The sequence below is a fragment of the Megascapheus bottae genome, chromosome 6 (assembly GCF_031878675.1).
Source record: "Megascapheus bottae isolate mThoBot1 chromosome 6, mThoBot2.hap1, whole genome shotgun sequence".
Classification (NCBI taxonomy): domain Eukaryota; kingdom Metazoa; phylum Chordata; class Mammalia; order Rodentia; family Geomyidae; genus Megascapheus; species Megascapheus bottae.
In genome coordinates, this window is record NC_143514.1 from 49,476,847 (window position 1) to 49,504,576 (window position 27,730).

The 27,730-nt window shown below is 42.8% G+C and overlaps 2 protein-coding genes across 6 annotated transcripts in view; one reads left to right on the forward strand and one right to left on the reverse strand.

Annotated features, from left to right (window-relative positions):
* Window positions 1–26,409, forward strand: part of Ift25 (intraflagellar transport 25) — a 40,978-nt gene extending 14,569 nt beyond the window's left edge. For 3 of the 4 annotated variants that reach the window (XM_090334788.1, XM_090334789.1, XM_090334790.1), the window contains exons 4-7: window positions 1,785–1,891; window positions 3,859–3,927; window positions 5,571–5,614; window positions 26,253–26,409. In XM_090334788.1, the coding sequence (XP_090190914.1) occupies window positions 1,785–1,891; window positions 3,859–3,927; window positions 5,571–5,614; window positions 26,253–26,399 (367 nt within the window). In that variant the 3' untranslated portion in view covers window positions 26,400–26,409. Of the gene's footprint in view, window positions 1–1,784; window positions 1,892–3,858; window positions 3,928–5,570; window positions 5,615–7,300; window positions 7,512–26,252 lie in introns of those variants that run through there. The other variant, XM_090334791.1, reaches the window with a different exon arrangement.
* On the reverse strand, window positions 12,923–26,747 carry Dio1 (iodothyronine deiodinase 1). Of its 2 annotated transcripts, XM_090334792.1 has the most exons (4): window positions 26,401–26,747; window positions 18,003–18,146; window positions 16,416–16,615; window positions 12,923–14,069 (listed from the first exon to the last, which is right to left on the reverse strand). In XM_090334792.1, the coding sequence occupies exons 1-4, from the start codon at window positions 26,735–26,737 to the stop codon at window positions 13,977–13,979; spliced, it is 774 nt and encodes a 257-aa protein (XP_090190918.1). In that variant the 5' UTR covers window positions 26,738–26,747; the 3' UTR covers window positions 12,923–13,976. The 2 variants fall into 2 exon arrangements, with proteins under 2 accessions (XP_090190918.1, XP_090190919.1); XM_090334793.1 differs by lacking the exon at window positions 18,003–18,146.
* Window positions 26,748–27,730: the final 983 nt, after the last annotated feature.

A 27,730-nucleotide genomic window follows, 5' to 3' on the forward strand; every position in this document is an offset into this window, starting at 1 on the left:
AACCCAGGGCTTCATTATTCTAGGCAAGCACTCTTTAACACTAGGTCACACTCCCAGCCCTAGATAAATTATTTTCTAAGGCAAGATCAATTAATTTGTATTCTTTGGTACTTATCTCTCAAGGGAATATGTTTATAGATTATTGGAGTTTATCATATGTAGCAGATAATATTTGAGGCTTTATTGGTCCATATTAATGAATAAGAATATAACATTTTTTAGATTAAACAAAAACTCATTGTACAGAAAACCATACAGAATAAAGGTAGTTACTTTTGTGAAAATTGAATGGAATATACTGAAGACTTTTAATCCATACATAAATATGGATAAAAATACTTATAGACTTTATATAGCAAATATTGAAACTTATTTTCTGCTCACATATTGGTTTATCTAAATCTAAGTAACTTGGAGAAAACTACACTATAAATTTACTCCTAATGAACAGTGAGATTTTAAAGCCCTGTTGCAAACTTCCAATTTCCTCAGAAATAAGATTTAAAAAAAAAGATATTTGTTTAATCTTGACTTCTGTATTTACCATACCAATGAAAAAGAGGAAAAGAATTACTACACTAGGGAAAAAAAAAGAATCAAGAGAAAAAGTAAGAGTATGGTATGGCAGTGTATTCCTGCAATCTCAACTACTTGAAAGGATAAAGCAGGAGGGTTACAAATTCAAGGCAGTTTAGCAAATTTGTCTCAAAATAAAATTAAGGAAAAATAGACTGAGGATCTAGGAATATAATTAGCAGAGTAATTCTAACTACTCAGGAGCATGAGATCTGAGGATCGTAGTTCAAAGCTAGCCACTGAAGGAAAGTTCTTGAGATTCTTACCTCCAATTAATCACAGAAAAAGCCATAAGTACACTATGACTCAAGTGGTAGAGCGCTAATCTTAAGCAAAAAGGAGCTCAGGGACAGTGTCTAGGCCCAAAGTTTGTGGCCCAAGACTGGCACAAAAGAAAAAAGAAGATGAAAACAACTCTGTTGTATAGTGTATTGTGCGGGTATGGTATAGTAAATATAGTAAATATATGTCTCCTATATCTATGTGTATACACAAATTTATATATACATAGTATATACACACACACACACACACACACACACACACACGACATAAAACTGACTACATGTTTTATTTTTTTCCAGAAAATATCATTCACGTAGTATAGGTCAACTATTACAATAGGGACAGAAGAATAAGAACGGGCTCTGAGGGCTCAGCATCTTGCAAGGAGCCCTAAAGAACCCAGGGATCAGTGTTTGGGTGGATACTGAGAATGAGACTAGAGCAAAGGAGAGAGGAAGTGGTTCTGATTCCTGGAAGAAAGATTGGACCAAACAGTGAGTAAACTTTTATAAGGGTCAAGAGAATGTCATTAACTAAGGTAGAAAAGCATTAGACTGCGTGACTTGTTTGCAGAAATTGGAGTGGTCTCCTGTGACTACAGTGATGGGAATCAGTATACTTTAAGGATGAAACCAGAATACAGCCTCAGTGCTTTACTGAGGAGTGTGGGTTTATAGGCAGTAAGGGACCACTGAAAGCTTTTAGAGATGAGTGACAGAGATTCATTTCCTGTGTCTTAGAAGAGACTCTGTGGTAGTAGTAAAAAAAATAGTTCTAATGATATTAAGTTGGAAAGAACCTGGAAGAACTGACAGAAAGGGATCGCAAATATGAATAATCATTTTCTAATACTCATTTGAATTTTATGACTAAACTTTTATATTTGTCTGTTCCTTTTTCTTTTTTATTATAATTAATGATAGGAATCCAGAAACATTTTGGACCACCACAGGAATGTTTCCCCAGGAGTTCATTATTTGTTTTCACAAACATGTTAAGATTGAAAAGCTTATAATTCAAAGTTACTTAGGTAAGCAAACCATACATTGATTTTTACTGTTCTATAATGAACCCATAGACAGAGGACACATCTGTAAACTTTTGGCACAACATTAGGTTTTCTTTATAGCTTGGAATCCAGTTTTATTGCTGGAATAGGAGGGTGGGGCTTATGGGTTAACTTCCTTCAGCACAATTAGCCTCTCTGAAACTTGAAGTTGAAACCCTTCCAAGACACATAATAATTTCCATGCAATTTACTATATGAAAGTGTTTGGCAAAATGTCCCATTATGAGCATAAGAAACCAGTACACCAGGTTCCTGACAACTTTATGTTAGATTCATTTGGCCTGTTGTTCTCTCTCAAATCCTTGCTGAAAAATCAATAGTGATTAATCACTTCAGATAGCTTTGATTCTTAGGACATTTTTTCTGGAGATTAGGAGTAGAATCTCCCACTATAACATCATCCCAATAGAGTCTGTATTTGTTTATTGTTTGTTTGTTTGCTTTTCTTGGATAGAGGCTTGCTAGGCAATTAAGGCTGGCCTTGAACTTGCCATCCTCTTACCTTTGCTTTCCTGACTGCTGAGATTACAGGCATGCACAACTATGCCTGACTCCTCTTTCTGTTTATTTTAGGATAGTGTATCAAAACAAAATGATGGCAGGTGACAGTACACTGTAGATGGGTACAACTGTTATTGGTAGCTCTTCTTATAAAATTATAGTCCACAGGGCTGGGAGTTTGGCCTAGTGGTAGAGTGCTTGCCTAGGATGCACAAAGATCTGGGTTCAATTCCTCTCTACCACATACATAGAAAAAAGCCAAAAGTGTTGCTGTGGTTCAAGTAATAGAGCTCTAGCCTTGGAAAAACCCAAGGACAGTGCTCAGGTCCTGAGTTCAAGGCCCAGGAATGGCAAAAAAAAAAAAAGAAAGAATCGAGTATAAAAGGAAGATAACTGAACTGCAGGCAGATGTCCCAGTGTCATTAATCACAGAGGCTCTGCAGTCAGTGTGAATTTCACTTCTGCTACTTCCTTTCCTTGCCTCTTTGGATACCCTTCCTGGCTTCTGTAAGCCTGTGTTCTCATCTGTAGAGTAAATATAGTTAAAAGTGAATGAGTAACTATGCCTGACTCATGGCAGGCTCTCTATTAAGGTTGATGACCGAAATCACCAATAGCATTATAGTTACCAGCATGTAAAACATTCTGGATAACTAAATTAAAAAACATACTACTGGCCTAGGCATGCCTATAATCTCAGCTACTTGGAAGGTAGAGATTGGGAGGATTGCAGTTCAGGCCACCTGGGTAAAAAGTTCCAGATGGGTGCGGTGACTCATACCTGTAATCCTAGCTACTCAGGAGGCTGAGATCTGAGGATCAAGGTTCAAAGCCAGCCAGATCACAAAAGGACTTGAGACTCTTATCTCTAATTAACCTTTAGAAAATGGGAAGTGGGGCTTGGCTCAAGGGTAGGGTGGTAGCCTTGAGCTGAAGAGCTTAGGGACAGTGCCCAGGCCCAGAGTCCAAGCCCCATGACCCACCAAAAAAAAAAGTTAGACCCATCTCAATAGATGAGTGTGGTGGAATGTGGCTGTAATTCCAGCTATGCTGAAGCATAGGTAGGAAGATTACAATCTGATGTGGGACTCAGGCAAAAACAAGAGTTTATCCAAAAAGTAACTAAAGCAAAAAGAGTTGGGGGTGACTCACTTGGGCCTATTAAGTATAATGCCCTGAGTTCAAACCCTAGTACCATACACATACACAAAACCACTGCTAATGTTGTGTTTTATGACCCCAAACACTGGTAAGATTGTTATTATACAACAACATTTTATCTCAGGGATTTGAATAGAAACAGTGTGTGTACTTCCTGGACATGAATTCCTTGTCCTCTGTGTAGACCCACGAATGAGTGGTAGACTCAGACGGAAGGCAGAGAATCAGCTAATTAATACTTGGTTTATTTTGCTTATTGATGATAGTGCAGACCCTGAGGATTGAAAAGAGCACATCTAAAGAGCCAGCTGGTTTTGAGCTATGGGTCGAGAAAGGTATGTGCTTGCTTCAGAGCCTCGCTGTGAGCATAGGCAAGCGAGTTGTTCTCTGCTTGTGTTACTCAGCGAGCTGCATCTTGGTGAATTAAAGGTGACTAATGACTCTTGTGACACTGTTAGGGCCTTAAAAACTCAGGCTGGCGTGTTACTTCATTTTTCTGAATTTTAGAATTCTTATCAAGAAAATTGAATTGAAACTTACATTTAAGGCTTTTGTGATCAAATATGACAAATAACAAATATTAGTTTCTTTCCTCCTTCCTGATTAGTAGTATTATGGAAATAGCATCCATAGAATTGGCAGACTCTAGTTAAACATAAAAATATTGCTTGTATATCTCCTTTCTTTCCCAAATCATGAAAATAATAGTAAAAGAATACAAAAGAGGGCCAGAAGTTTGGCCTACTGGTGGAGTGCTTGCCTAGCATGCACAAAGACCTGGGTTCAATTCCTTGGTACCCTGTACATAGAATAAAACCCAAAGTGGTGCTGTGACTCAAGGGCTCAGATCTCTAGCCTTGAGAAGGCCCAAGGACAGTGCTCAGGCCCTGAGTTCAAGGCCTGGGACTGGCAAAAAAAAAAAAAAGATTAAACAGAAAAGAGGTAACAAATGCAAATATGAGAGCCTTATATATTTTGATTTTGATAGAGGGAAAGCAGCAACTTCTATAGCTAAATGGATTAGACATAAGCCAGTTTTCCAGAAAGGCGTAGAACATGAAGGCAACAGATAAAAAAGAGCCAGAAAACATGCGCGATTACTTGACCATCTCTATCAAGAGTGGTGGGATTCTATCCCACAAAGCTAGGTGAACTCTCCTTTCACCCACAGACCTCCTCCCCCACTCAGTGAGTAGGAACTGTGAGTGTTGAGGCTCAGGACTCAGGAAATCAGGTGTAGTAGAAAGAATGAAGAGACACAGAGCATTTTAAGTGGAGGCTTCCATATGAACAGTGGGAACTCCAGACTTCTTCCTGTACTTTGCTATTTCATGACAGCCAACAACAGTGTAAGCCCAGGTGGGTGACTGAAGGACTTGCCTTAAAGAAATTGTCTGGTTCTCTTTGGATACTGATAAAGCTAGTTCATGTCTCGTCACTCTTTTGATGTCTATCAGTCAGCAAGCCTAGCTCATTAACACATTTCCAGCTGATTTATTATTCATGAGGAATAAGATAACCAAAGGGCACCAGATAGCTGATGAATGTAATCAAACCTTATCTTTAATTTCCAATATATAAGGAATGCAGAGGATAGAGGATATAATTAAATGAACTGTGAAGAGGTAAGATGACAATAGCACGTACAATTTTACAGGACAGCCAACACAATATATATTCAATTAAAAAGGAAAACATGTATATAGCTGGGTGTAATGGTACACACCTGTAATCTCAGTTCTAGGAGGAAGGTTAGAGAATTGAAATTCAAAGCCAGCCTGAGCCACACAATAAGTTTCAGATCATTCTAGACTATGTTGCAATACATAGTCTCAAAGAAGAAAAGGAAGAGGACCAAGGGGAGGAGTGGTGAGAGTAGGAGTGAGAGAAAGTAATTCCAAGGTTAAAATAGACTATTATTTTTTGTGCTGGTACTGGGACTTGAACTCACCTTATCTCTGTTAAATTTCTATTTTAGATTTAGTACACACAGAGGGACAGCTTCAGAATGAAGAAATTGTGGTAAGTAATTTTACTTGCAGGACTGAATATTTTCTTTGTCAAGCACAATTCATTTAGATTTTAACATTACCCTCCAGAATGAATAAACAATACTGTAGGCTCTGTATCTAATCAACCATTAGATAGGTTATTACCAATAACATTCTTAGCTAAAGTGGAGAGTGTGCCTCCAAGGGTAAAACAGATTTCATTTATTTGTTTTCTGTTTAAAGTTGCTTATTCATTTGTTTGGAAGTACTTGTTTGCCTTTCTTTATTCAGTAGGCCTTTCAGGTTAGGGACCCCCCACACACACACACACAAAAAGGTTGAGATGTCAAAACTGGGTGTTAATTTAAGCATAAAATGACAAGGGAGATTCAGATAAAGGGAACTAGAGCATGGGATCAGCAACAAAAAAGCCAAAGGGAGATGAAGTGGAAAGAAGACCAGCGTTTTTCTACTACATTCCACTGGGCTTTGCATGTCAAGTGGGATGAATGGCCTTTGATGAGGAAGCTGTTCTGACCGGAACAGTTTGTCACGTCCTAGTTTTACACAGATACAGAAAAGGGAACTGATTGAATATGTATATTTTTTAAGATGGCAATGTTTAACTAAGGTCTCTTTAAATGAGAGTTGATGTACCTACCCATTAAGTTTACTGCTGCATGTCTTTCTAGGAATTGCTAGGAAATCAATATTTGGAAAGATTCTATACATGTTTCTTTTTTTTTTTTTTTTTTTTTTTTTTTTGCCAGTCCTGGGCTTAAGCTCAGGGCCAGAGCACTGTCCTTGGCTTTTTCTCAAGGCTAGAGCTCTACCACTTGAGTCTCAGCACCACTTCTGGCTTTTTCTAAGTATGTGGTACCAAGGAATCGAATCCAGGTCTTCGTGCATGCTAGGCAAGCACTCTTCCACTAGGCCAAACTCCCGGCCTCTACACATGTTTCTGAATTCTTTTTTTTTTTTTGCCAGTCCTGGGGCTAGAACTCAGAGTCTGAGCACTATCCTTGGGTTTTCTCAAGGATAGAGCTCTACCACTTGAGCCACAACACCACTTTGGGCTTTTTCTATGTTTGTGGTACCAAGGAATCAAACCTGGGTCTTCATGCATGCTAGGCAAGCACTCTACCACTAGGCCAAACTCCCAGCCCCAAGTTTCTGAATTGTATGAATTCCCTTTCTCCCACTAAATTTACTCAGTGACTATGACTATAACACTAATAGTTCTATCTTTCTGCTTTTTTTGCATTTTTACATAGTGGCTTTGATTGGTGAACGTTTATTTCAGGACTCATTGAAGATTGAGAGGAAGTTAATATTTCTTTTTTTTTGGGGGGGGTGGCTCCCAGGCTTACGCTCAATGGCTGAGTAATGTCCTTGGTCTTTCTCTAGGCTAGAGATCTACCACTTGAGCCATAGCATCACTTCTGGCTTTTTCTGTGTATATGGTACTGAGGAATCGAACCCAAGTCTTCATGCATGCCTCTTGCTCTTTTTTATAAGACCAAGACTGGCATCCAAGACCAAGATTGTGAATGAACACCAGAACAGCTGTTCTATGTGGCTGGCTCGTCTTCTGAAAATATTTTATCTTATACATTGATATATATGTTTAGAATAATAGTCTTCATCAAACCCTTCTTCTACTAGCTGCTTTTTAACAGTTAACTCTAAGCATTTTATTGATTTTTTTCCCCTACAGGCCCGCGATGGCTATGCCACTTACTTGAGGTTCATTATTGTGTCAGCCTTCGATCACTTTGCATCTGTGCATAGCATTTCGGCAGAGGGAATAGTAGTCTCATCCCTTTCATAGTAACTATAACAGAATGTTCTTACATGACTCTTCACAATATATTTATTTCAATATGAAATTTTCAAAGAAATACGTTATTAAAAGGATTTGTGTCAAACTCTTTTGGCTTTTATGTTTACTTCAACATTTTGGGTAAAGACACTGCTTTCATTAGTCCCCAGTGCTGGCTGCCATGGAGGATGTGAAAAACTGCCTTCAGTATACATAGTAATCAAGGCTGGGCAACACGTGAAAATTTAACTGATAATGCATTGTGTCTCTGCAGTATCTAATAAAGTGCCCATCAGATCTCAGTAACATAGACTTAGTGACTTAAGTAAAAGAAATATATCTTTGTATAGTTCTTTTTTTATTTTATTCATTTATTTTTTGCCAGTCCCCGAGCTTGAACTCAGGGCCTGAGCACTGTCCTTGAGCTTTCTCAAGGCTAGAGCTGTAGCCCTTGATCCACAGCACCACTTCTGGCTTTTTCTATGTATGTGGTACTGAGGAATTGAATCCAGGTCTTCGTGCATGCTAGGCAAGTACTCTACCACTAGGCCACACTCCAGGCCCTCTTTGCATAGTTCTTGAGGCTTGAAATTCAGTATCAAAAGTGTTGGTAGGGTTGGTTGCTACTATAGGCTCTGAGGGAAAAAATCTGTCCCAGGGCTTGTTTCTTAGCTTCCAGTACTTCAGCCTTTCTTGGCTTACTGTGCCATAGTGCCAGTCCAGTCACATGGCGTCCTCCCTATGTGTCTTTACATCTGCCTCCCTTGTGTGTATCTGTCTTCAGACACCTACACATGCCACAACTGTAGTTTTAGCTGAAGATGCTTTCAGTTACAGAGCTTTTAAAAGACAGCTTTTTCCTTTCCTTTCTTACTCTCATATGAGTTTTCATACTTCCACCACCACCATCCCAAGTGAGGGAATTCAGGAATGTCTTTACAGCTCCACGCAAGGTCACTACATTCTTTATCTGGCTGACTGTGGGAGTGAAAGAACATTTGGGACAGGATGAAATACAACTCTGGAGACTCATGCCAGAACATCAAGAAATAAGTGGACCCAAGGCCACCATCCAGCCTGGAGTCAAGCCTATGTTCCTGGACTTTTCTATAAAACCATCCTATTCACCTCTCTATAGGACAGTGCTTCTTTCTGAGATAAGTATGCTTGAAGTCTTCATTTTTGCCTGGCAGAATTAAGAAACTTTTATTTCCTTTTTTCCAAGGCCCTGATATTATTATTTGTAAATGGACATTGAGTTCAGGAGGCCAGATTTCTCATAACATTCTTCTTATGATGCAATGTAACACCAGTCATCTTGATAGAGGGTCCTTCTACCCTATGTGACCTTTAATATTTGCAGTGACTGTTTCTAAGATCATATTTATGAGTCCCAGGTTTCAGTACCTGAATTTATATATATATATATATATATATATATATATATATAAATGTAATTTTTCCCCAGTCCTGGGTCTTGAACTCAGGGCCTGAGCACTGTCCTTGGGCTTTCTCAAAGCTAGAGCTCTACCACTTGAGCTACAGCACCACATCCAGCTTTTTAATTTTTAATTTTTCAACTTCCAAGAAATTAAACCCAGGCCCAGGTCTTCGTGCATGCTAGGCTAGTACTCTTAGCACTAGGCCAAACTCCTGGCCATGAACATACATTTTTGAAGGATGCTCTTTAACCACCATACAATATATTTCTGATGCTTTGTATTTGTACTCATTGGAGCAAAGGTAATGATAAATTGTTGTACCAAAGTAATGACTATATAGGGGTTCATTTTACTAGCCTATTTTTATGTGCTTAAAGTCCTTCATGATAAAAAAAAAAGTATATATAGTGCCACATGGCTGGGTGCCAGTAACTCACCTGTAATCCTAGGTACTTAGGAGGCAGAGATCTGAGGATTATGGTTTGAAGCCAGCCAGACTAGAGAAGTCCCTGTGCAATTAACCACTCAAAAACCAGAAGTGGAAATGTTGCTAATCATGATAGAACACTAGCCTTGAGCAAAATTGTCAGGACAGAGCCAGGTCCTGAGTTAAAGCCCACAACTGACAAAAAATTGCATCACAGAGAACATCTTTTTTCATAAATTTTTGCACATCCTTCAGATAGCTTTCTTAAATGAGATTTTTAGAAGAAACTAGTTAAAGTTAAGATTAAGTTTATGTCAGGCACTGTGACTCAAGCCTGTAATCTTAGCTACTCAGAAGGCTGAGATCTGAAGATCACAGTCTGAAGCCAGCCCAGGCATCAAAATCTTTGAGACTCTTATCTCCAGTTAATTAACAAAAAGCTAGAACTAGAGCTCAAATGGTAGAGTACCAGCTTTGAGCACTAAGGGACAGTGAGTTTAAGGCTCAATACTGGCACTCACACACACACACACACACACACACACACACTAGAATAATCTTGTTTGTGGTACTAGCAATCAAAGCTGGTGTTTCACTTAGGCCTGGCAATAGCTTCTTCCACTGAGTTTTAAAACAGGAATGATTGTTGGTTTCTTTGTCATTTTTTTTGTTTGTTCTGTCCACCAGGGGACTTGAACTCAGAGCCTGGCCTCTGTCCTTGACCTTTTTGTTCAAGGCTATCATTTGCATCACTGCTCCACTTCCAGTTTTCTGGTGGTTAATTGTGGATAAGAGTCTCACAGACCTTCCATCCAAGCTGACTTTGAACCATGATCCTCAAGTCTTATCCTCCTGAGTAGCTAGGATTATATGCATGAGCCACCAGCATCTGGCTCTAGGAATAGTTTTAAAGGTCACTGTCTCATTTGTCTTTAGACCTTTTGTGTGTATGTGTCTCTTCTGAGAATGCTTTCCTATCAAAGCCCTACCCTTAGATTTAACCTTAATTATCTCTTACAGGCATTATCTCCAAACTCAGTCATTTTGAGGTGATGAAAGCTTCAACATACATATTTGAGGAGCAAAGGGACACAAATGTAGTCCACAAGAAAAGAAAAGAAGGCAGCCAGAACAGTGAGGATGTCCCTTCAGGTGATTTCTGATTCTCGTTGCAAAAGAACTTAATCTAAGTGAAAAATCATGACCTGCAAAGTAGACTCTTCATCCTATACTGGGTCTCAGCAAATAATAAGGCCCAGTAAAGAAGACTAATAACAGGGGAGTGGGGTAGTGCACACCTATTCTTTAGCACTCAGGAGACTGAGACAGGAGGATTGCTAGTTTGAACCTTGCCTTGGCTACATAGTAAGAATCTGTCCCATCTGTCCCAAAGCATGTGTGTATGTACAAGTGCACGCACATGCACTCGCGCGCGCACACACACACAACAGCTAAGCTGGCTATCAATGGGTCACACCTGTCATCCAAACTATTCAGGAGGCTGAGATCTGGAGGATTTGGGTTTGAGGTCAGCCTGGGAAGAAAAGCTGGAAACTCCATCTCCAAAATAACAAGCAAAAAGCTTGGCTATAAGTGTGGGTCAAGCAGTAAATGTGCCAAATAAGTAAGCAAGCAAGCTAAGCAAACATGAGGCCCTGAGTTCAAACAAAACAACAACCAAGAGACAATAATCAGAAAAGCTAACACTAGAGCTACTGGGCACCAGTGGCTCATGCCTGTAAACCCTATCTACTCAGGAGGCTGAGTTCAAAGCCAGCCCAGGCAGGAAGTTCACGAGCTTCTTATCTCCAAATAACCAGTGGAAAACCAGAAGTAGAGCTGTGGTTCAAAGTGGTAGAGCACTAGCCTTGAGCAAAAGAGCTCAAGGATAATGCCCAGGCTTTGAATTCAAGTCCCATCACTGACCCCCTAAAAGCAACAACAATAACAATAACAACAACAGTGAGACAAAATAAATCCCATTTGTGTGTGGAGGGTGGGGGGATTAGTGGGCCTTCAGAAGAGCATTGCCCATTGCCCTTCATGTTGTGTTCTTGGTGGAACTGGGTGCTTGGAGTGGGGCGGTATGCCCATCTCTGAGCCACTCTTAGTTACTTTGTCAGGATGGGTCAGTTCCATCCCACTGTCCAAAAAGTGAGCCTAAAGATGCAGCAATGGAACAATGAGATGGTGATAGCCAGCACTTACAGGCATTTTCTCTCAGCCAGTCACAATGCTCAGTGCTTTGCTCACAAATCCTCTATGTGAGGCACAGTAGAGGATCCATTTTCACTTTAGGATACCTGGCAACTGAGCCAAGATAGTAACTGAACAGAAACAGAACTCCAGCCTTGACCACAGTGATGGGACTCGAATCTCAGTTCTGGGAACTTACACAACTCTCTGAGCTTTGATTTCTTCATCTATAAAATTAGGATAATAATCTTCTCTTTGGGATAAGAAATTAAGAACACATCTGCAAGTACCTGTGTATGGTAGATGATTAATAATAGCAATTTTTGTTGCCAGTCTTGGGGCTTGAGACAGATGAGACAGAATCTCACTGTGTAGCCGAGGCAAGGTTCAAACTAGCAATCCTCCTGTCTCAGTCTCCTGAGTGCTAAAGAATAGGTGTGCACTACCCCACTCCCCTGTTATTAGTCTTCTTTACTGGGCCTTATTATTTGCTGAGACCCAGTATAGGATGAAGAGTCTACTTTGCAGGTCATGATTTTTCACTTAGATTAAGTTCTTTTGCAACGAGAATCAGAAATCACCTGAAGGGACATCCTCACTGTTCTGGCTGCCTTCTTTTCTTTTCTTGTGGACTACATTTGTGTCCCTTTGCTCCTCAAATATGTATGTTGAAGCTTTCATCACCTCAAAATGACTGAGTTTGCTATAAGATATAGATAGATAGATAGATAGATAGATAGATAGATAGATAGATAGATTTTTTTGCCAGTCCTGGGCTTAAACTCAGGGCCTGAGCACAGTCCTTGGGCTTTCTCAAGGCTAGAGCTCTACCACTTGAGCCCACTGCACCATTTCTGGCTTTTTTCTATGTATGTGGTTCCGAGAAATCAGGTCTTTGTGCATGCTAGACAGGCAACGGAGAACATATATAAATATATATATATATATGCATATATATATATATTTTTTTTTGCCAGTCCTTGGCCTAGAACTCAGGGCCTGAGCACTGTCCTTGGGCTTTCTCAAGGCTAGAGCTCTACCACTTGAGCCTTAGCACCATTTCTGGCTTTTTCTATGTATATGTGGTACTGAGGAATCGAACCTGGGTCTTCATGCATGCTAGACAAGCACTGTACCACTAAGGCAAACTCCTGGCCAGGAGAGTATATTTTTAAGCTAGCAAAATGTCTCCCAAGTCCACTCTTTCATCATATGAAGGTAGTTTGATTTCAGTGTGGAAAATCATTTTCCTCTAGCAGAATTTCACAAGCCAATACCACATGTGACATCTGGCACATAGAGACTAAGTGTTCTTCCCACAAAATGGAACCCTTCTAGCAAGAGAAATTTTAGCTGATAAAATTACATTTAGTGATTATAAAACATAGATCATGCTGACACAAACTGGAAAAGCAAATGTAAAAATTACACCACCCAATATAGCTTGATATATTTTAATGGTGTGATATTATCTTATTTGCATCTTAAAACATTTTTTTAAATCAAGTCACAGCCATGTATACTTTAGGCGGTGGCCATCATAAACAAATACAAAAAGAAGCAGAGTTAAAATAGATGAATACCAATGGTTATCCATTAGTCTGACATAATCTAACACAAATGACCACTAAGAGACTTGAGAAGAAATGAGTGAAACAGAATTTTAAACCTGAGTTTCTGCATAACTGAATGACTGGCCTGTTGTCCAATTTGGTGCAGGTTATAATGCTTTGGGGAAGTCAAAAATAGTCCTTTCTTTAAAATCAGTGGGAACAGTGGAAGATTCCAGCTTATCAGAAAGCCAGATTTCGGTGAAATACATTCAAAGATGGTAAAGTGTATGCTCCTCTTCCTGGTATGATTGGAGATGTGTTACCATGGAAACCTACCCCAGTACTACCACGACTGACCTATTTAAATCTTTCAGCAAGGAAAGGGTTACTGTCTCCTTTCCCTACCAGCTCCTCTTCCACATTCTCTGCTCTCTTTAACAACTAGAATTCTTCCCATGCTTGGTGCTCAAAACCTATTAGTATCCTTTAAAAAAATCATTATTCTGGAGTTTGAACTCAGGGACTTGCACTTGTTAGGCAGGGACTGTAGTATTTCAACCACATCTGCATCTCCAACTTAGTGATTAATTCTATGAGTAGTGGATTTGGCCAGATGAGTTTACTTAACACATAGGACACCATATTAAACTGCCTGGCATCAGAACAGCTGAAGGAATACCGCACTTGAAGTATGCTGGTGGGGTATGAGTGCTCTCTTACTTGAAAACATTGTGTAATAAATGTAATCTCCAAGGTGGATTCAGTGTGAAACTAGTTAGTCATTAACAATTCCCTTGCATGAACAGCCCAAAACATGGCTTCATTTTGGGGATACAACTGTTTGTCCTGATTGGTCACACTGACATGCATTTCCTAGCTGGGAACTCAGGTCGAAGATAAAAAGGCATCTGGACCAGGAGGAGAGCCAACTCTGGAGGAGTCCTATTGGTTACCTAGAACTGAGGGATCTGTCCAGATGAGGTGCAAAGTTTTTCCAGAACAGCACGAACTTCTTCCGGATTATAGTTCCAAGGGCCAGGTTTTCCCTGCAAGAGAAATGAGTCAGGCATTCCCTGAGTTCCACCTTGTAGAGAATATGTAGATCTGGAGCTGTGCTGTGAGCTAGGAATTCTTATGCAGGAACTACCAATACTGCACAGACGTGGCAGATGCAATGTGAGATGGATCTGATCACCCGGGGATGCCTGAGGATAGCACCAACTTTTATTCAGAGGACTAGACAGATTAGTGGGAGGAAAGCTCAGGGAGGCAAAGGGACAGAGTCTCAGAAGCAAGGGATGTATATAAGTAAGATTTCCTTCTGTTATCAGACCTTCAGACCTGCCTTATCCTCTCCAGCCCTCACGTGGAGTTCTGTCCACTCTATACCAGAATGGCCTCTGCCTAGCCAATCCTGTGCACTGAATCAGCTGTCATTGTTCTCTAGTACAGCCCTCAATAAGCTCCTGTCTTTAGTCCCCACCTACTCTAGCCCATGCTTCACTCAGTAGTCAATATTCTTTCTGTAGTACAAATCTGATGGTGCCTTTTCTCCTCAGAATCCTCCTCTGCCTCTTCTTTGCTCTAAGATGAAGGCCAGATTCTTTGGTTAAGAACCCAAATGCCCCCAATTCCCTATCCACTTCCTCCTCTAATATGCCTCAGTGCCTTGCCCATCCTTTTCCCTATTTGTGCAATGATTTTTCCCTTCCCATACAGGCTTGGCTGACTCCTTATGGTTTAAGACCCAACTAAGCTTGCCACATCTTCTACAAAGCTTATTTTTCCACAGGAGTCTGAGAAACGTGTAGTCAATCCTTGAAATCCATCCCAATGCTTCACATGCATCTAGAAAATGGGAAGTGGTGCTTGGCTCAAGTGTAGGATGGTAGCCTTGAGCTGAAGAGCTCAGGGACAATGCCCAGGCTAAGTTCAAGCCGCATGACCCATTAAAAAAAAAAAAAAAAAGAACCTAGAGCCTCAAGTACGCTAGGCAAACATTCTATCACTGAGCTATACTCAAGCCAAAGCTGCTTCTGTACTATACCAACAGAATTGAATAGTTGGGGAAACCCCAGGGTTATTTGGCTCACAAAGTCAAAAATATCTTCACCTGATCCTTATATAAAAGCTTACTGACTCCTGCTCTGGAGTCTCACAGCATATAGGACATTGTATTACTGCTGGTATCTAGGTTTTCTTTATAGTCTGGGGAGACCATGAGTACCTTGAAATAACACAGGAATCATGTTCAACTAATTGGTGCATGTGTGGGACTTGCATGGGGCCCAGTCCAGGGCAGGGACTCAGATCAAGGGCAGCTGGCCTCAATCATGCCGTCTTAAAACCACATCTCAGGGAAGGGGAGGAACAGGGAGAGGATCCTCGCACTGGGCCTCCCTTTTTAAGTCACTCCTTATTTGACTTGCATAGGTAGGGCCAGCCTGGCCTTTAAGTAAAAGAATACCCAGGCAATTGGATTTCATCTGTTTCCAAGGTTTCAAGTAAAACTTAATGTCCTGGGATCAGAGGCTGTGCTTGCTTCCTTTATTCTAACCAGGCCAAAACCTCGAGGGACACTAGCCATCAGAAATCCTAGGCTACTGAGTAAAGATTCTGTGTCTCATCCCTACATCAGCATTTCTAGATTCTACCATAGAGGGATTACCCTGAGTCAGGCCTGCCTCAGCAATAACAGCTTCAGAGCCCTTCCATCTTCTGTTGCACCCTTTCCAGGAGATTTCAGATTGAAATCAAAGCTTTGCTAGTAACCTGGGGCAAGTCAATTCAGCCAGTTCTCCTCTCTGGGAATTGGGGATTTGAATTCATATTGGGGCTCGAATTCAGGGCTTTGGTGTTCTTGCTTGGCCTCTTCCACTCAAGGCTCACTCTTCCACTTCCAGAAAACAATTTTTTTTTTTTTGCCAGTCCTGGTGCTTAAGCTCAGGGCCTGAGCACAGTCCTTGAACTTTCTCAAAGCTAGCGCTCTACCACTTGAACCACAGCACCATTTCTGGCTTTTTCTGTTTATGTGGTACCAAGGAATTGAACCCACGTCTTCATGCGTGCTTGGAAGGTACTCTACCATTAGGCCAAACTCCCGACCCCCAGAAACAACAATTTCTATCTCTCATAAAACCAAACCAAGGCCGGGCCAGTCATTTGGCTTCTGAATGTGAACAGGAGGCTGCAGCTGTGGTCTAACTACTAAGAACTGTCATGGTCATCATTTCATCTCTGGCAGGGTGAGGACCGATCATATAATGAAGAGCTAAAGGGGTGAATAGGTTGCTGTGGTGATGTGGACAACAGTGATTTGAATCCAGGTCCCTCTGAAACAAAGCCCACTTTTGGCATTGACTTTCCAGAGCTCTTTCCACCCAGGTCATCACCTTGTAGAGAATTCTGCCCTCCTGGAGTACGTAGAGCCTCTCTGGCAGGGCTGCATAGAGCTGGCTGCTCTGGTTCTCCATTGTGTCTATCACCACAGGGCACTGAGGGTTCCAGTCCAGTAGCAGCTGAGCTGCCTGCAGGCGTTCCTGGAGGTTCCGGTGGTGGCTGATGTTCACATTGTTCTTAAAAGCCCAACCATCTGCAAGAGAAATGTTCATTCCCAGACTCCAAAGGCATGGTACAGACTTCCTGCAGACAATACCAACTGCTTTTTACATAATGTCCCATACAGAGGTGCCTTGGCCACAGTTGGACCCAGTTTCCCACTGGAGATAGATGGCTATGTTGAAGAGAGTTACTGATTGATCTAGAACTGAAGCACTAGGCTTCTGACTTCAGGCCTCAGCTCTTCAGTGTGAGATAGTCTGAGAGACAAATGCTTCTTGATCTTTAATATAGACATTATCTCTTGAGGACTTCATAGATTTTTGGGTGTCTGTCCGTCTGTCTGTCAAGTGGCTTGAACTCAGGGCCTGGGCTCTGTCCCCTCACTTTTTCACAGTTTCAATTCTGCCTTTCTACTGGTTAATTGGCAATATGAATCTCACATACTTTCCTACCCAGGCTGGCTTTGAACTGTGATCCTCATATCTCAGCCTTCTGAATAACCAGGATTACATGCATGAACTATAGGTACCCAACTAAAGGAGCTTTCTTTCTTTCTTTTTTCTTTTTTTTTTTTTTTTTTTTTTGCTAGTCCTGTGGCTTGAACTCAGAGCCTGGGCACTGTTCCTGAGCCTCTCTGTGCTCAAGGCTAGAGCTCTACCACTTGAGCCACAGCACCACTTGCAGCTTTTTTTGCTTATGTGGTACTGAAGAATTGAACCCAGGGCTTCATGCATGCTAGGCAAGCACTCTACCACTAAGCTACTTTCCCAGCAAGGAACATCCTTAATCTTTCCAGCTCCCAGGATGGCAAGGCTGTTGGTGCCTGCATCACACTTTGACAAACAAGGGTCTACAGCAGTGGTTATCCAAGTATGTAGTAACCAGACTACATACACATCATCCCATACACACACACCACATACACACAGGATCACTTAGGAGTGTCTTAGCAATATAGGTTCTCAGGCCCCAACCTGTACTGACCAGTAATAAAGGCCAGCAATCTGTGTTCAATAGCCTTCTAGTTGATTCTAATGCATCCTAAAGTTTTAAGGGCTACTATTTCTCATTACAACAACCTTTTAGATACACATTTTTTGGCCAGTCATAGGGCTTGAACTCAGGGCCTTGGGCTTTCTCAAGGCTAGAGCTTTACTACTTGAGCCACAGCACCATTTCTGGCTTTTTTCTATGTAGGTGGTACAGAGGAATCGAACCTGGGTCTTCCTGCATGCTAGGTAGCACTCTACCACTAGGTCAAATTCCTAGCCCATCATCCTTCTTCCTTCTTAAATCTTTCCGCTCTTTTCCTCTTTCCTCCTCTTCTGATCTTTCTACCCAATCTTGACATGGGACTTAGGGAAGGGGAAGAGAGAAAAGAGAGTGAAAAGAGGAAGAGGCAGATAATCTTTCTGTACCTGATGCATGTGCTTCTTCAATGTAAATGATGAGGAAATCGGCAGTGGAATGAAAGTCTTCTACAAGTCTCTTGAATTGGTCAAATTTGAAAAGAAATGAAGGTCAGGTGCAACTTCCAAAGTTCAGTACCAGTGGCCTACTGCCTAAACAGAAAAGAATCCATCATGAATCTAGAATCTGCTCTCAGTTTTCCTTTGCACGTACCATCTTCTCTCTTACTTCATTTCTGTTCCCTTTACTGCCCTTCTAGGACGGGGCCTGGACCTGGAGGCACTGGTTTGTGCATCTCTAAAATAAGAGGTTTTGTAAGACTTCTCAGTGGGCTACCTGCAGATGTTGCATGGTAGTTATAATAGCGAAGCAGCTTCTTGATGAATTTCTGTGTGCGTGTGCGTGTGTGTGTGTTGTGACTGGCATGCACATACAGCCCCCCTTTCCAGCCAGACCCAGCCAAGAACACAGAAGTTGAACGGACTTTTCTCCTTCCTATCTACCCCAACCCCCAGGGTATTGCAGCTTTCCCTACAGAGTTACACTAGACACATGATGGAAGAGGAGAGAATTTTTTCCTAGCTGGGCACTTGTGGCTCAAGCCTGTAATCCTAGCTATTCAAGTGGCTGAGGTCTGAGGATCATTGTTCAAAGCCAGACCAGGTAGGAAAGCCCATGACACTCTTATCTCCAATTAACCACTTAAAAACTGAAAGTGGCACTGTGGCTCAAAGTGATAGAATGTTAGCCTTGAGCAAAAAACAGGTCAGCAACAGCACCGGGGGTCCCTAGTTCAAGTCCTACAGCCACCACCACCACCAACAACATAAAACCTTTCTCCTAAGTCACTACTAGGTCATTTGCCAAATTATATTAGTGCTAGTCCAGGTGGAGACAGCCACCTTCACGCCCTACCAGGGGATGTTGGAGATGCCCTTACCTGAGCCTAACCTTCCCATGCTGGGTGGGGCCAGGCTCTCTCTGGGACCAGAAAGCAGACATTGGGTGAGAGCAGAAAGAAGGAACATTCAGAGCTGGGCAAGTGGGCCTTGCAAAACATGTCTCAGAAGCACAGGAAAGTCTGGGAGGCAGGACTTGTGTGAACCAAGGCTCTGAATCCTTGTGGCAACCTCCTTTGTTCTATTGGGCTTCACTGACAAAATGTAGATCCAAAGGTGAAATGAAGAATGTCAAGACAGCTTTTGCAGAGCATTAATCTGCAGTGTGAGGTCCTTCCGTGTGTGGGGTCCTATGTGAAGCCTGGGCTCATGCCCATGAAATCAGCCCTGGGGTGGAGCCATCAATAATTCCCCAGCCTAGACTGAGAACCCTGCCCCCCCCTCACCCCATGACTTCTTGTGGCCAGGACCAAAATACTGCCAAACCTTTATCACATCTATTGTGGTAAGAGCTGGCTCTGCACTGTGCCATAGCCTGAAGTCCTACACACCCACCCCACTCACCCCCAACCAACCATCCTATTTTCATGGCTCCTTCAGGATAGAGCCTCATTCATGCTCTTCCCATTTGAATACTAGGTCTTGAGCATTCTCTGTGCAAGCATTTGTTCAGCACTTATAATGGGAAAAGCTGCATGCCACACACTGGGGATTCAATGGGAAAGGAGACCATAAAGAAGTGTCCTACTTCAGACTTCTCCTCAGAGAGGGCCTCTGGGGAGCTACCATTTAACCTGAGAAGTGAAGGAATGGAAAGAACAGCCATGGGGAAAAGGAGAAGGGCTTTCCAGGCAAAGGGACTCAAAGTTCAAAGTCCTGCAGGACAGACAGGGCCAAGTTCACTCAAGGATTCACAAGATCACTGGCTGGAACCAGAAGGAGGAGCCGCAATGAAAGAGGCCATAACAGGAAGCGCTTAGACTTTGGAGAAGAAACTTTCTTAGAAACTTAAAAAAAAAATTCCTAAAAGCTCAGACTTGCTTCAAACTGAAATCCTGAGTAACTAGGATTACAGACATGAGCCACGGGTGCCTGGCAAGAATTTTAATTTTATGCCGGTGGGAGTCCGAGTCATGGAGATATAAAGCAGGGGTAATAGATCTTTGCTTCACTTTTAGCTGCCTTAATTCTTAACCTACATGGAATTCCATATTTTGTATATCATTAAAGGGAGACTGTGCCCAGCCTTGCTCTGTGGAAGACAGAAGGGGCCAGGTCTGCTGTCTGCCTGTACCAACCAGGCCACAGGTAGTTGCCCGCAGGGCTGAGTAGACCCTCCCACCCAGGTGTTTGATTGTGGAGAAGTGGGGAGAAAGAAGCACTTAGGGAGCACTGAGAACTCCTTCACAGAACCAGGGTACCACAGCAGCAGTAGACCAGCAGTGTGCTATCCCTGAGCATCTTGCTCAAGGCAAGCATTCAACCACTGAGTCACAATGCCACTTCCACCTTTTTCTGAATAGTTTATTGGAGACAAGAGGGTCATGGAAAGGCCTTTCCTGCCCTGGCTGGCTTCAAACCATGATCCTCAGATTTCAGTGCCCAGCTTTGCTGTTTTCCATGGATTTCCAAAGGATTTGAAGCAGCTTACACACATAATAAAATATGAAATAGAAAATACGGGGTGAGGGTGGGAGACTCTTGTCTCTGCGGAAGGCATAGAACAGGAAAGGGGAATGGAACATAATAAATGTCTCATGTATTTATTAAAACTGAGCTATGTATTTGGTTCTGAGTTTTCTGCTGGCTAAGTAAAAGAAAAAACACAATTATATATTCCTAGTATTTTAATCTACAGTACAAGGAGAAGATAGACTTGTTTTTTCTAGAGATAGGAAGCTCTCCTTGTCTTTGGCTCACAGATTGTTTTCACAGAAGCCCTCAGAGGCTCCAGTCCCTGTGGGTTCATTGCATGATTATTCCTCACCACGTGACAGGGAGGCCCAGGTATGCGCAGGGAAGGCTCTTAGACCAGTCATGGCCAAGTGCTGTGTCAATAGGCTTCAGTGACCCAGGGAGTCACTCGGGTAAGATAAGTGACTTAGGGTCAGGTCTAGCTCAAAATATTAGCTGTCTGGAATTTTCCTTCGTTCCTTCATTAGTTCCTTCCTTCCTTTCTTCCTTCCATCTTCCCTCCAGTCCTGGGGCTTGAATTCAGGGCTTGGACGCTGCCCCTGAGCTTCTTTTGCTCAAGGCTAGCAGTCTACCATTTGAGCCACAGCACCACTTCTGGCTTTTTCTGTTTATGTGGTACTGAGGAATTGAACCCAGGGCCTCATGAATGCTATGCAAGCACTGTACCACTAAGCCACATTCCCAGCCTGGAATTTTGTTTTCAATGACCCCCCCCAAAACCCTCAACACCCACTGATTGGGACACCCTGAAAATGACAGAGACGTTTGTGTAATTATTTATATGGTGGTTGGCACAGTGATTGGTATGGAGGGCAAAGTTCAAATTTAGTTTTCTGCTTTTTAGGCAGCAGAGAGAGAAAGGATGGGTAGTGCAGGTAGCTATGCTGAAGGCTGACATTATGCCCATGTCCACAGGCTACATACAGGGCAGGGGACATCATTTTGAGACTGTTAAGTGAGGATCTGAGGTCAAGTTCAAATCTGTTTTTTTGTTGTTTTGTTGTTTTTAAAAAAACAAACAAACAAACAGTCCTGGGGCTTGAACTCAGGGCCTGAACACTGTCCTTGGGCTTTCTCAAGGCTAGAGCTCTGCCACTTGAGTCACAGCACCACTTCTGGCTTTTTCTGTATATGTGGTACTAAGGAATCAAACCTGGGTCTTTGTGTATGCAAGGCAAGTACTCTACCACTAGGCCAGACTTCTGGCCCTCAAATCTGTTTTATAAACAGGAAATCAGCTTTGTAGTAGAGCAAGACTTAGACCTACCCCAAGGACTCCTAGGCCAGTAAATCAGCTCCAAACCAAGCTCTTTCATCAGAGAAACTCTATGTACAGTTACGCATTATATTTGGAGAAAGTTGATATTTCAAATGGGAAATAAAATAAAATGAGTTTCTTTCTTTCTTTCTTTCTTTCTTTCTTTCTTTCTTTCTTTCTTCTTTTTTTTTTTTTTTTGCCAGTCCTGGGCTTGGGCTCAGGGCCTGAGCACTGTCGTTGGGTTTTCTCAAGGTTAGAGCTCTACCAGTTGAGCTACAGCATTATTCCTGGCTCTTTTCTGTGTATGTGGTACCAAGGAATCGAACTCAGGTCTTCATTCATGATAGGCAAGCACTCTACCACTTGGCCAAACTCCCGGCCATAAAGTGAATTTCTACTGAGCTCTTTGACACTCAGAAAAAAAAAATCATCTTGTTTTCTCACACAATATGCTAATTTGTGTGTGTCTGTGTGTGTGTGTCCAAGAGTGTGTGAGCACAAGGTGCATGTACTTGTGCTTGTACTGGGGACTACAGAGAGAGATTGGGAGATGGCTGAGTTTCTCTGAACCACTTCTACAAAACAGAAAGCACACCAGCACAAGTTCTAGTTCTGGCTTGACTAAGGACTCTGAACAAGACATTTATCACTTTGGGCTTTTGTATCTGAGAAAGAGAATTGCTTTTGGTTATCTGTAAAGAGTTTTCTAGATCTCTCAATCTGTGGCTCTATGTGACAGTTTATATTCAAAGAATACAACAGAGCATTTTACTGGCCCAGTAGGTGTCTGAAACCATTCCAGGATGCCTTTCTTTCATGTAGAACTGACCACATTAACTCTGTACTTGAAAACTCTTCCAGAACATTAGGCTTCCACGTTCTGGTCCCTTCTATTAGCTAGTCTCATCTTTCATCCCTTGTCCCTTGCACCTTACTTCTGCCAAGCTGAAGGATGCCCCTCCCATTTCCTGCCCTGATCTTCAATGCTGTCCTAAGAGATTCAGCTCATCACCCTGCTCTCCAGGCAGCCTTCCTGACCCCAGCTGTGAGAAGCTCCCCGGGCATGCCATGGCTCCATCTCTCAATTCTGGGTTCTGTAGTCTGCCAGCACTTAGGTGAGTGGGGTTACTCCCACTGCCTATTGTTTTAGAGGACTCCAAGTCTAAGTTTAAAACACCAACTCCATTTTACAAAGGAGTTTTTCTTTGTTTCCTTTTATTTTTTCGTCTGTCATAGAACTTGAACTCTAGGCCTGGGCATTGTCCCTGAGCTCTTCAGGTCAAAGCTATTGCCCTACCCCTTGAGCCACAGCACCATTTCCAGTTTTCTGGTGGTTAATTGGAGATAAGAGTCTCATGGACCTTAGTGCCAGGGCTGGCTTTAAACTGAGATCCTCAGACTCAGCCTCCTGAGTAGTTAGGATTATAGGCGTGAGCCACTGGTGCCGGGCTCTGTTTCCTTTTTCATTCTTTGGTCTCAGCTGTATTAGCAGAGCCCAGAGGCAAATGAAACCCTTTCTAATCTGAAGGTAGACAGTTAAATATTGTAAGACAATTCTGTGAATTGGCCCTGAGGAAAGTTAGCTTTCAAGGAAATTGGAAGTAACTGCACCCCCCCCCCAACCCGCTGCTATCTAGCAAATTGGATATCACAGTGCCTGGCACATAGTAGATACCTGGTAAAGATAGTGGTTATTCTCAGTGTCAGTGCTTGCTTGGTTTGAATGTTTGTTGAGTAAATTGAGGTCATTTTGGGGGCAATTGTGGTTTAACTTCATTAAAAGCACAAAAGAAAAAGGAAGGAAGAAAGGAAGCAGGAAGCCTGGCACTAGTGGCTTGTGCCTGTAATTCTGGCTGCTCATGAGGCTGAAATCTGAAGGATCTTAATTCAAGGTTAGCTCAGGCAGAAAAGTTTGCTGGTTTCCATCTCCAAAATAACCAACAACGATCAGGTCTGGATGCATGATTCAAGTGATAAAGAGACAGTCTAGCAGTCACAAGGCCCTGAGTTCAAATCCCTGAACACCTCTCCCCCCAAAAAAGGAAAGGAAAGAAACTGTTAGTGCTTCCTTTGATTACAACACTTCCCTTTGTGTGGGGGAGTGTGCCAGTGGGACCATGACTCCCCCTTTTTGTTCAAAGTTAGTACTCTACCACTCAAGCCACAGCTCCACTTCTGGCTTTTTGCTGGCTAATTGAGGATAAGAGTCTTGAGGACTTTCTTTTTTTGTGGGTCATGGGGCTTGAACTCTGGACCTGGGCTCTGCGTTCTTCAGCTCAGGGATCCCACCCTAACCCTTGAGCCACAGTTCCACTTTCCTTTTTTTAGTGATTTATTGGAGATAAGAATCTCGGGTTCTTTAGTGCCTGGGCTGGCTTTGAACATTGATCCTCAGATCTCAGCCTCCTGAGTAGCTAGGGTTACAAGCATAAGTCACCAGTGCCCAGCAACATCCCCCTCCCCCCACCTTTTTGTGTGTCATGGGGCTTGAATGCTGGGCCTGGGCACTGTCCCTGAGCTCTTCAGCTCAAAGCTAGTGCTCTACCACTTTGAGCCACAGCACAACTTCTGGTGGTAAATTGGAGATAAGCGTTTCATAGACTTTCGTGCCCAGGCTGGCTTTGAACCATGATCCTCAGACCTCAGCCTCCTGAGAAGCTAGGATTATAGGTTTGAGCCACCAGCACCCTACTAACATTCCACATCATAAGCTTAGTTCCAAAGATACTTCCTCTAGGAAGCCTCCCAAGTTTGGCAACAGAGAAAAGTCAAATCTTTATGCTGTCTTCATTTCACAGGACTGTAAAGTTTGTTTGTTACATACACTTGTTCTTTGCAGACACAAAGACTCAAGAGCAGGCTCTGCCTCTGTCACCTAACTGAAGGCCTATTATGCAAGGGGTGTCAAGGCCAGTCAAGAAGCCTTGAGAACACAAGAGGAACAGTTCTCTCTCTGGGTCTGACGTGGTCACTCACTGGCTCTGTTCCCTGTCCTTACTTCACTTGTCTTTAAAAATGAGAGGACAGCCTAGGTCAATACTTCCCAGAGGATGTCCTTTGGAATCAGTTCAATGACCATTGGCATTTACTTTAGTGGAAAGTTGGGTTTGTGTGTTAGGAAAACCAGTCAGTAATGGTTGATGTATTAAACATTGCATGCATTTGCTTTTTTGTTTTAAATGCCAGTCCTGGGGGCCTGGGCACTGTCTCTGACCTTTTTGCTCAAGGCTAGGCCTCTTCTATTTGAGACAAAGCTCTACTTCTGTCCTTTTGGTGGTTAATTGGAGAGAAGAGTCTCATGGATTCCTGCCTGGGCTGGCTTTGCACTGTGGTCCTCAGATCTCAGAGCAGCTAGGATTACAAGTGTGAGCCATCGGCGGCTGGCTCATGGCTGTTCTTCAGAGCTTCTCGGAGACATTTTTGTACAAGAGCTTGAACTCAGGGGCTTATGCTCTTATTTGCTCTACCCCACCCCACATCACTGGTGTTCTAACACTTGAAGCACATTTCCATTTGTCTGCTTCTGCCGGCTTGAAACCTCTATCCTCAGATCTCAGCCTCCTGAGAAGGGAGCTTAGGTATCCAAGTGCCAGGACTGAGGAAAGACGTTTAAGGAGAGGTATAGACAGCGAGGCCTGGCTCCAGAAGGGACCCAACTAACTATAGGAATTGTTGTTTTAGAGGAAGAGGAAAGTCCAGAAAACTGGACACTGAGAGTGTGTGGATGGCTGGCATGGAGAATATTCCAGAAGGACATTCACATGGTATTAGCAAAGCACAAGAGATGGACAAAGCGTCAGGTTCAGTTCATCTCCAGAAAGTGAGTGTGAAGGGAAGTGCCAGTAGGGAGAAAAGTTGGAGCCTGTAGGAGAAAGAAGTACTGTCAGGAAGAGAGGCTGTGAGGACAGAGGAAGAGAACCTGGACTGGAAAGCCCACATAGAGCTGCTTAGCCTAGATATGGAGGAGGAATGAGGGAGATGGATAGATCTTTCACAAGTATATAATGAGTAACTGCTATGTGCCAACAGGAGGCAGGGCACAATCATTGCTAAGCATTATGGTGTTCATCTCCACAGAGTTTGATGACTAATGAAGGCAACAGGCTAAGTCAAATACCCACCACTCAATTACAAACCATGGTGTCCTGAATGAAGTACATTTTAAGATGTTAATCAGAATAGAAGAGGGGCAACCTGGGCTGGGAAAACCAGAGTTGGCTTTGAACCAATGAGACAGGAGGGTTTTACCAGGCAGAGATGGGCAAAGGGTATCCTGGCAGAATGACTTCATTGTAAGACCAGCACTGGGGGCTGGAAGCCAGAGTAGATGGCTTGTGATCTGACTGTCTGGGAAAATGGTTCCTCAGAGGAACACAATCCTGGAGAACATTTCATTTCTTGATCAGGAAGAAGACAAGAACCAACACCCCCCCCAAAAAAAAAAAAAAGAAAAAGAAAGGAGCAGAGGAAGAAAATTCAACGTCTTCCAAACCACCACTCCATCTCCTGCATCACCACTACCTCGAGTCCCTGAGCATGAGGTGACCTCCTGACCTTGCATGAAGTCCCAAATGCTGCAGCTCTGTCCTGAAAGGCGGATCACTGAGCAGTTTGGAGCCAGACCTCCCTGCACAGCCTTGTCTTCCAGTCTCTGCCACCGGACCTTCAGGAGGAACCAGAAGTACTGGATGCTAAAGAAAGTTGGGACCCAGTTGTCTGGGGAGAAGCGAGGGTTCCTGGTCATGCCTGTCTTCTGGCCCATGGCTAGGATGTTCTTCTTGACTCTCTCTGGAAAGAGGATCATTAGCATTTTGCCCACGGCCACCTCCACAACCACCTGCAGGAATATCCAGAGCCGCTTCAGCCACAGCCCTGGCCGGGACAGCCCCATCTCTGTGCAACCAGCCCTGCCTCTGAAGCTAAGCCGACGACCTAGAAGCTGCATGCAGCCAGGCAAGACAGATGCTAGGCGGGGCTGAACAAAAGTGCACAGTAGAAACAGCCAACCCCTGACAAGAGGAGGGAGCCAGGACAGAAGGTGTTTGCCTTGCTGTCAGTAAAATGGAAAATCCCTAACGATGTGCACAGGACTCTAAATTGTTATCATTTCAGGTTAGTTGCCTTTGCTTTTGAGAGATCCTTGGATGAGGACATTCCAGATTTAAATTTCCCTCTGATTAACTTGAATACCTAGATACATTACAACTAAAGGCACCCTGTGAAGTCATAATAAAACCTGATGTTTTAAACAATTAACAATTAACATATGTTAGTAAAAGAATGGAAAAAAAATTGTTTCAAGCTTGGTGCCAGTGGCTCATGACTGTGAGGATCTGTGATTTGAGGATCACGATTTGATGCCAGCCCCGGTGGAAATGTCTAAGAGACTCTTATCTACAATTAACCAGCAAAAACTCCCTAAAAGTAGAAGTGTGACTCCATTGGTAGAGCACTAGCCTTGTGTGAGGCCAGGCTGGGAATGTGGCTTAATGGTAGAGTGCTTGCTTAGCATGCGTGAAGCCCTGGGTTCAATTCCTCAGTACCACATATATAGAAAAAGCTGAAAATGGTGCTGTGGCTCAAGTGGTAGAGGGCCAGTCTTGAGTAAAAGCAGCTCAGGGACAGTACCCAGGCCCTGAGTTCAAGCCCCATGACTGGTAAAAAGAAAAAAAAAGTGTGAGCCCCAGAATCAGTGTGTATATGTGCAGATGTACACATGTGTGCACGCGCGCGCACGCGCGCGCGCGCACACACACACACACACACACACACACACACACACAGAAAGATCTTTTTCAAGTGAGTAAGATTCTAACTATGGTTATATTTCTACTAGATGGGTTTTACCTTCACAGCTTCCCAATGGTGGGTAAGTATTTGTGGA

Excerpts from the sequence above, each read along its gene's own strand:
- Dio1 (XM_090334793.1), bottom strand. The coding sequence starts at position 26,737 with ATGGGGCTGTCCCGGCCAGGGCTGTGGCTGAAGCGGCTCTGGATATTC. Across the intron at positions 16,616-26,400 it reads CATTTGGGACTTCATGCAAG|ATGGTTGGGCTTTTAAGAAC; the intron begins GTCAGGAGGTCA and ends TTTCTCTTGCAG. Across the intron at positions 14,070-16,415 it reads AGGGCAGAATTCTCTACAAG|GGAAAACCTGGCCCTTGGAA; the intron begins GTGATGACCTGG and ends TTTCTCTTGCAG.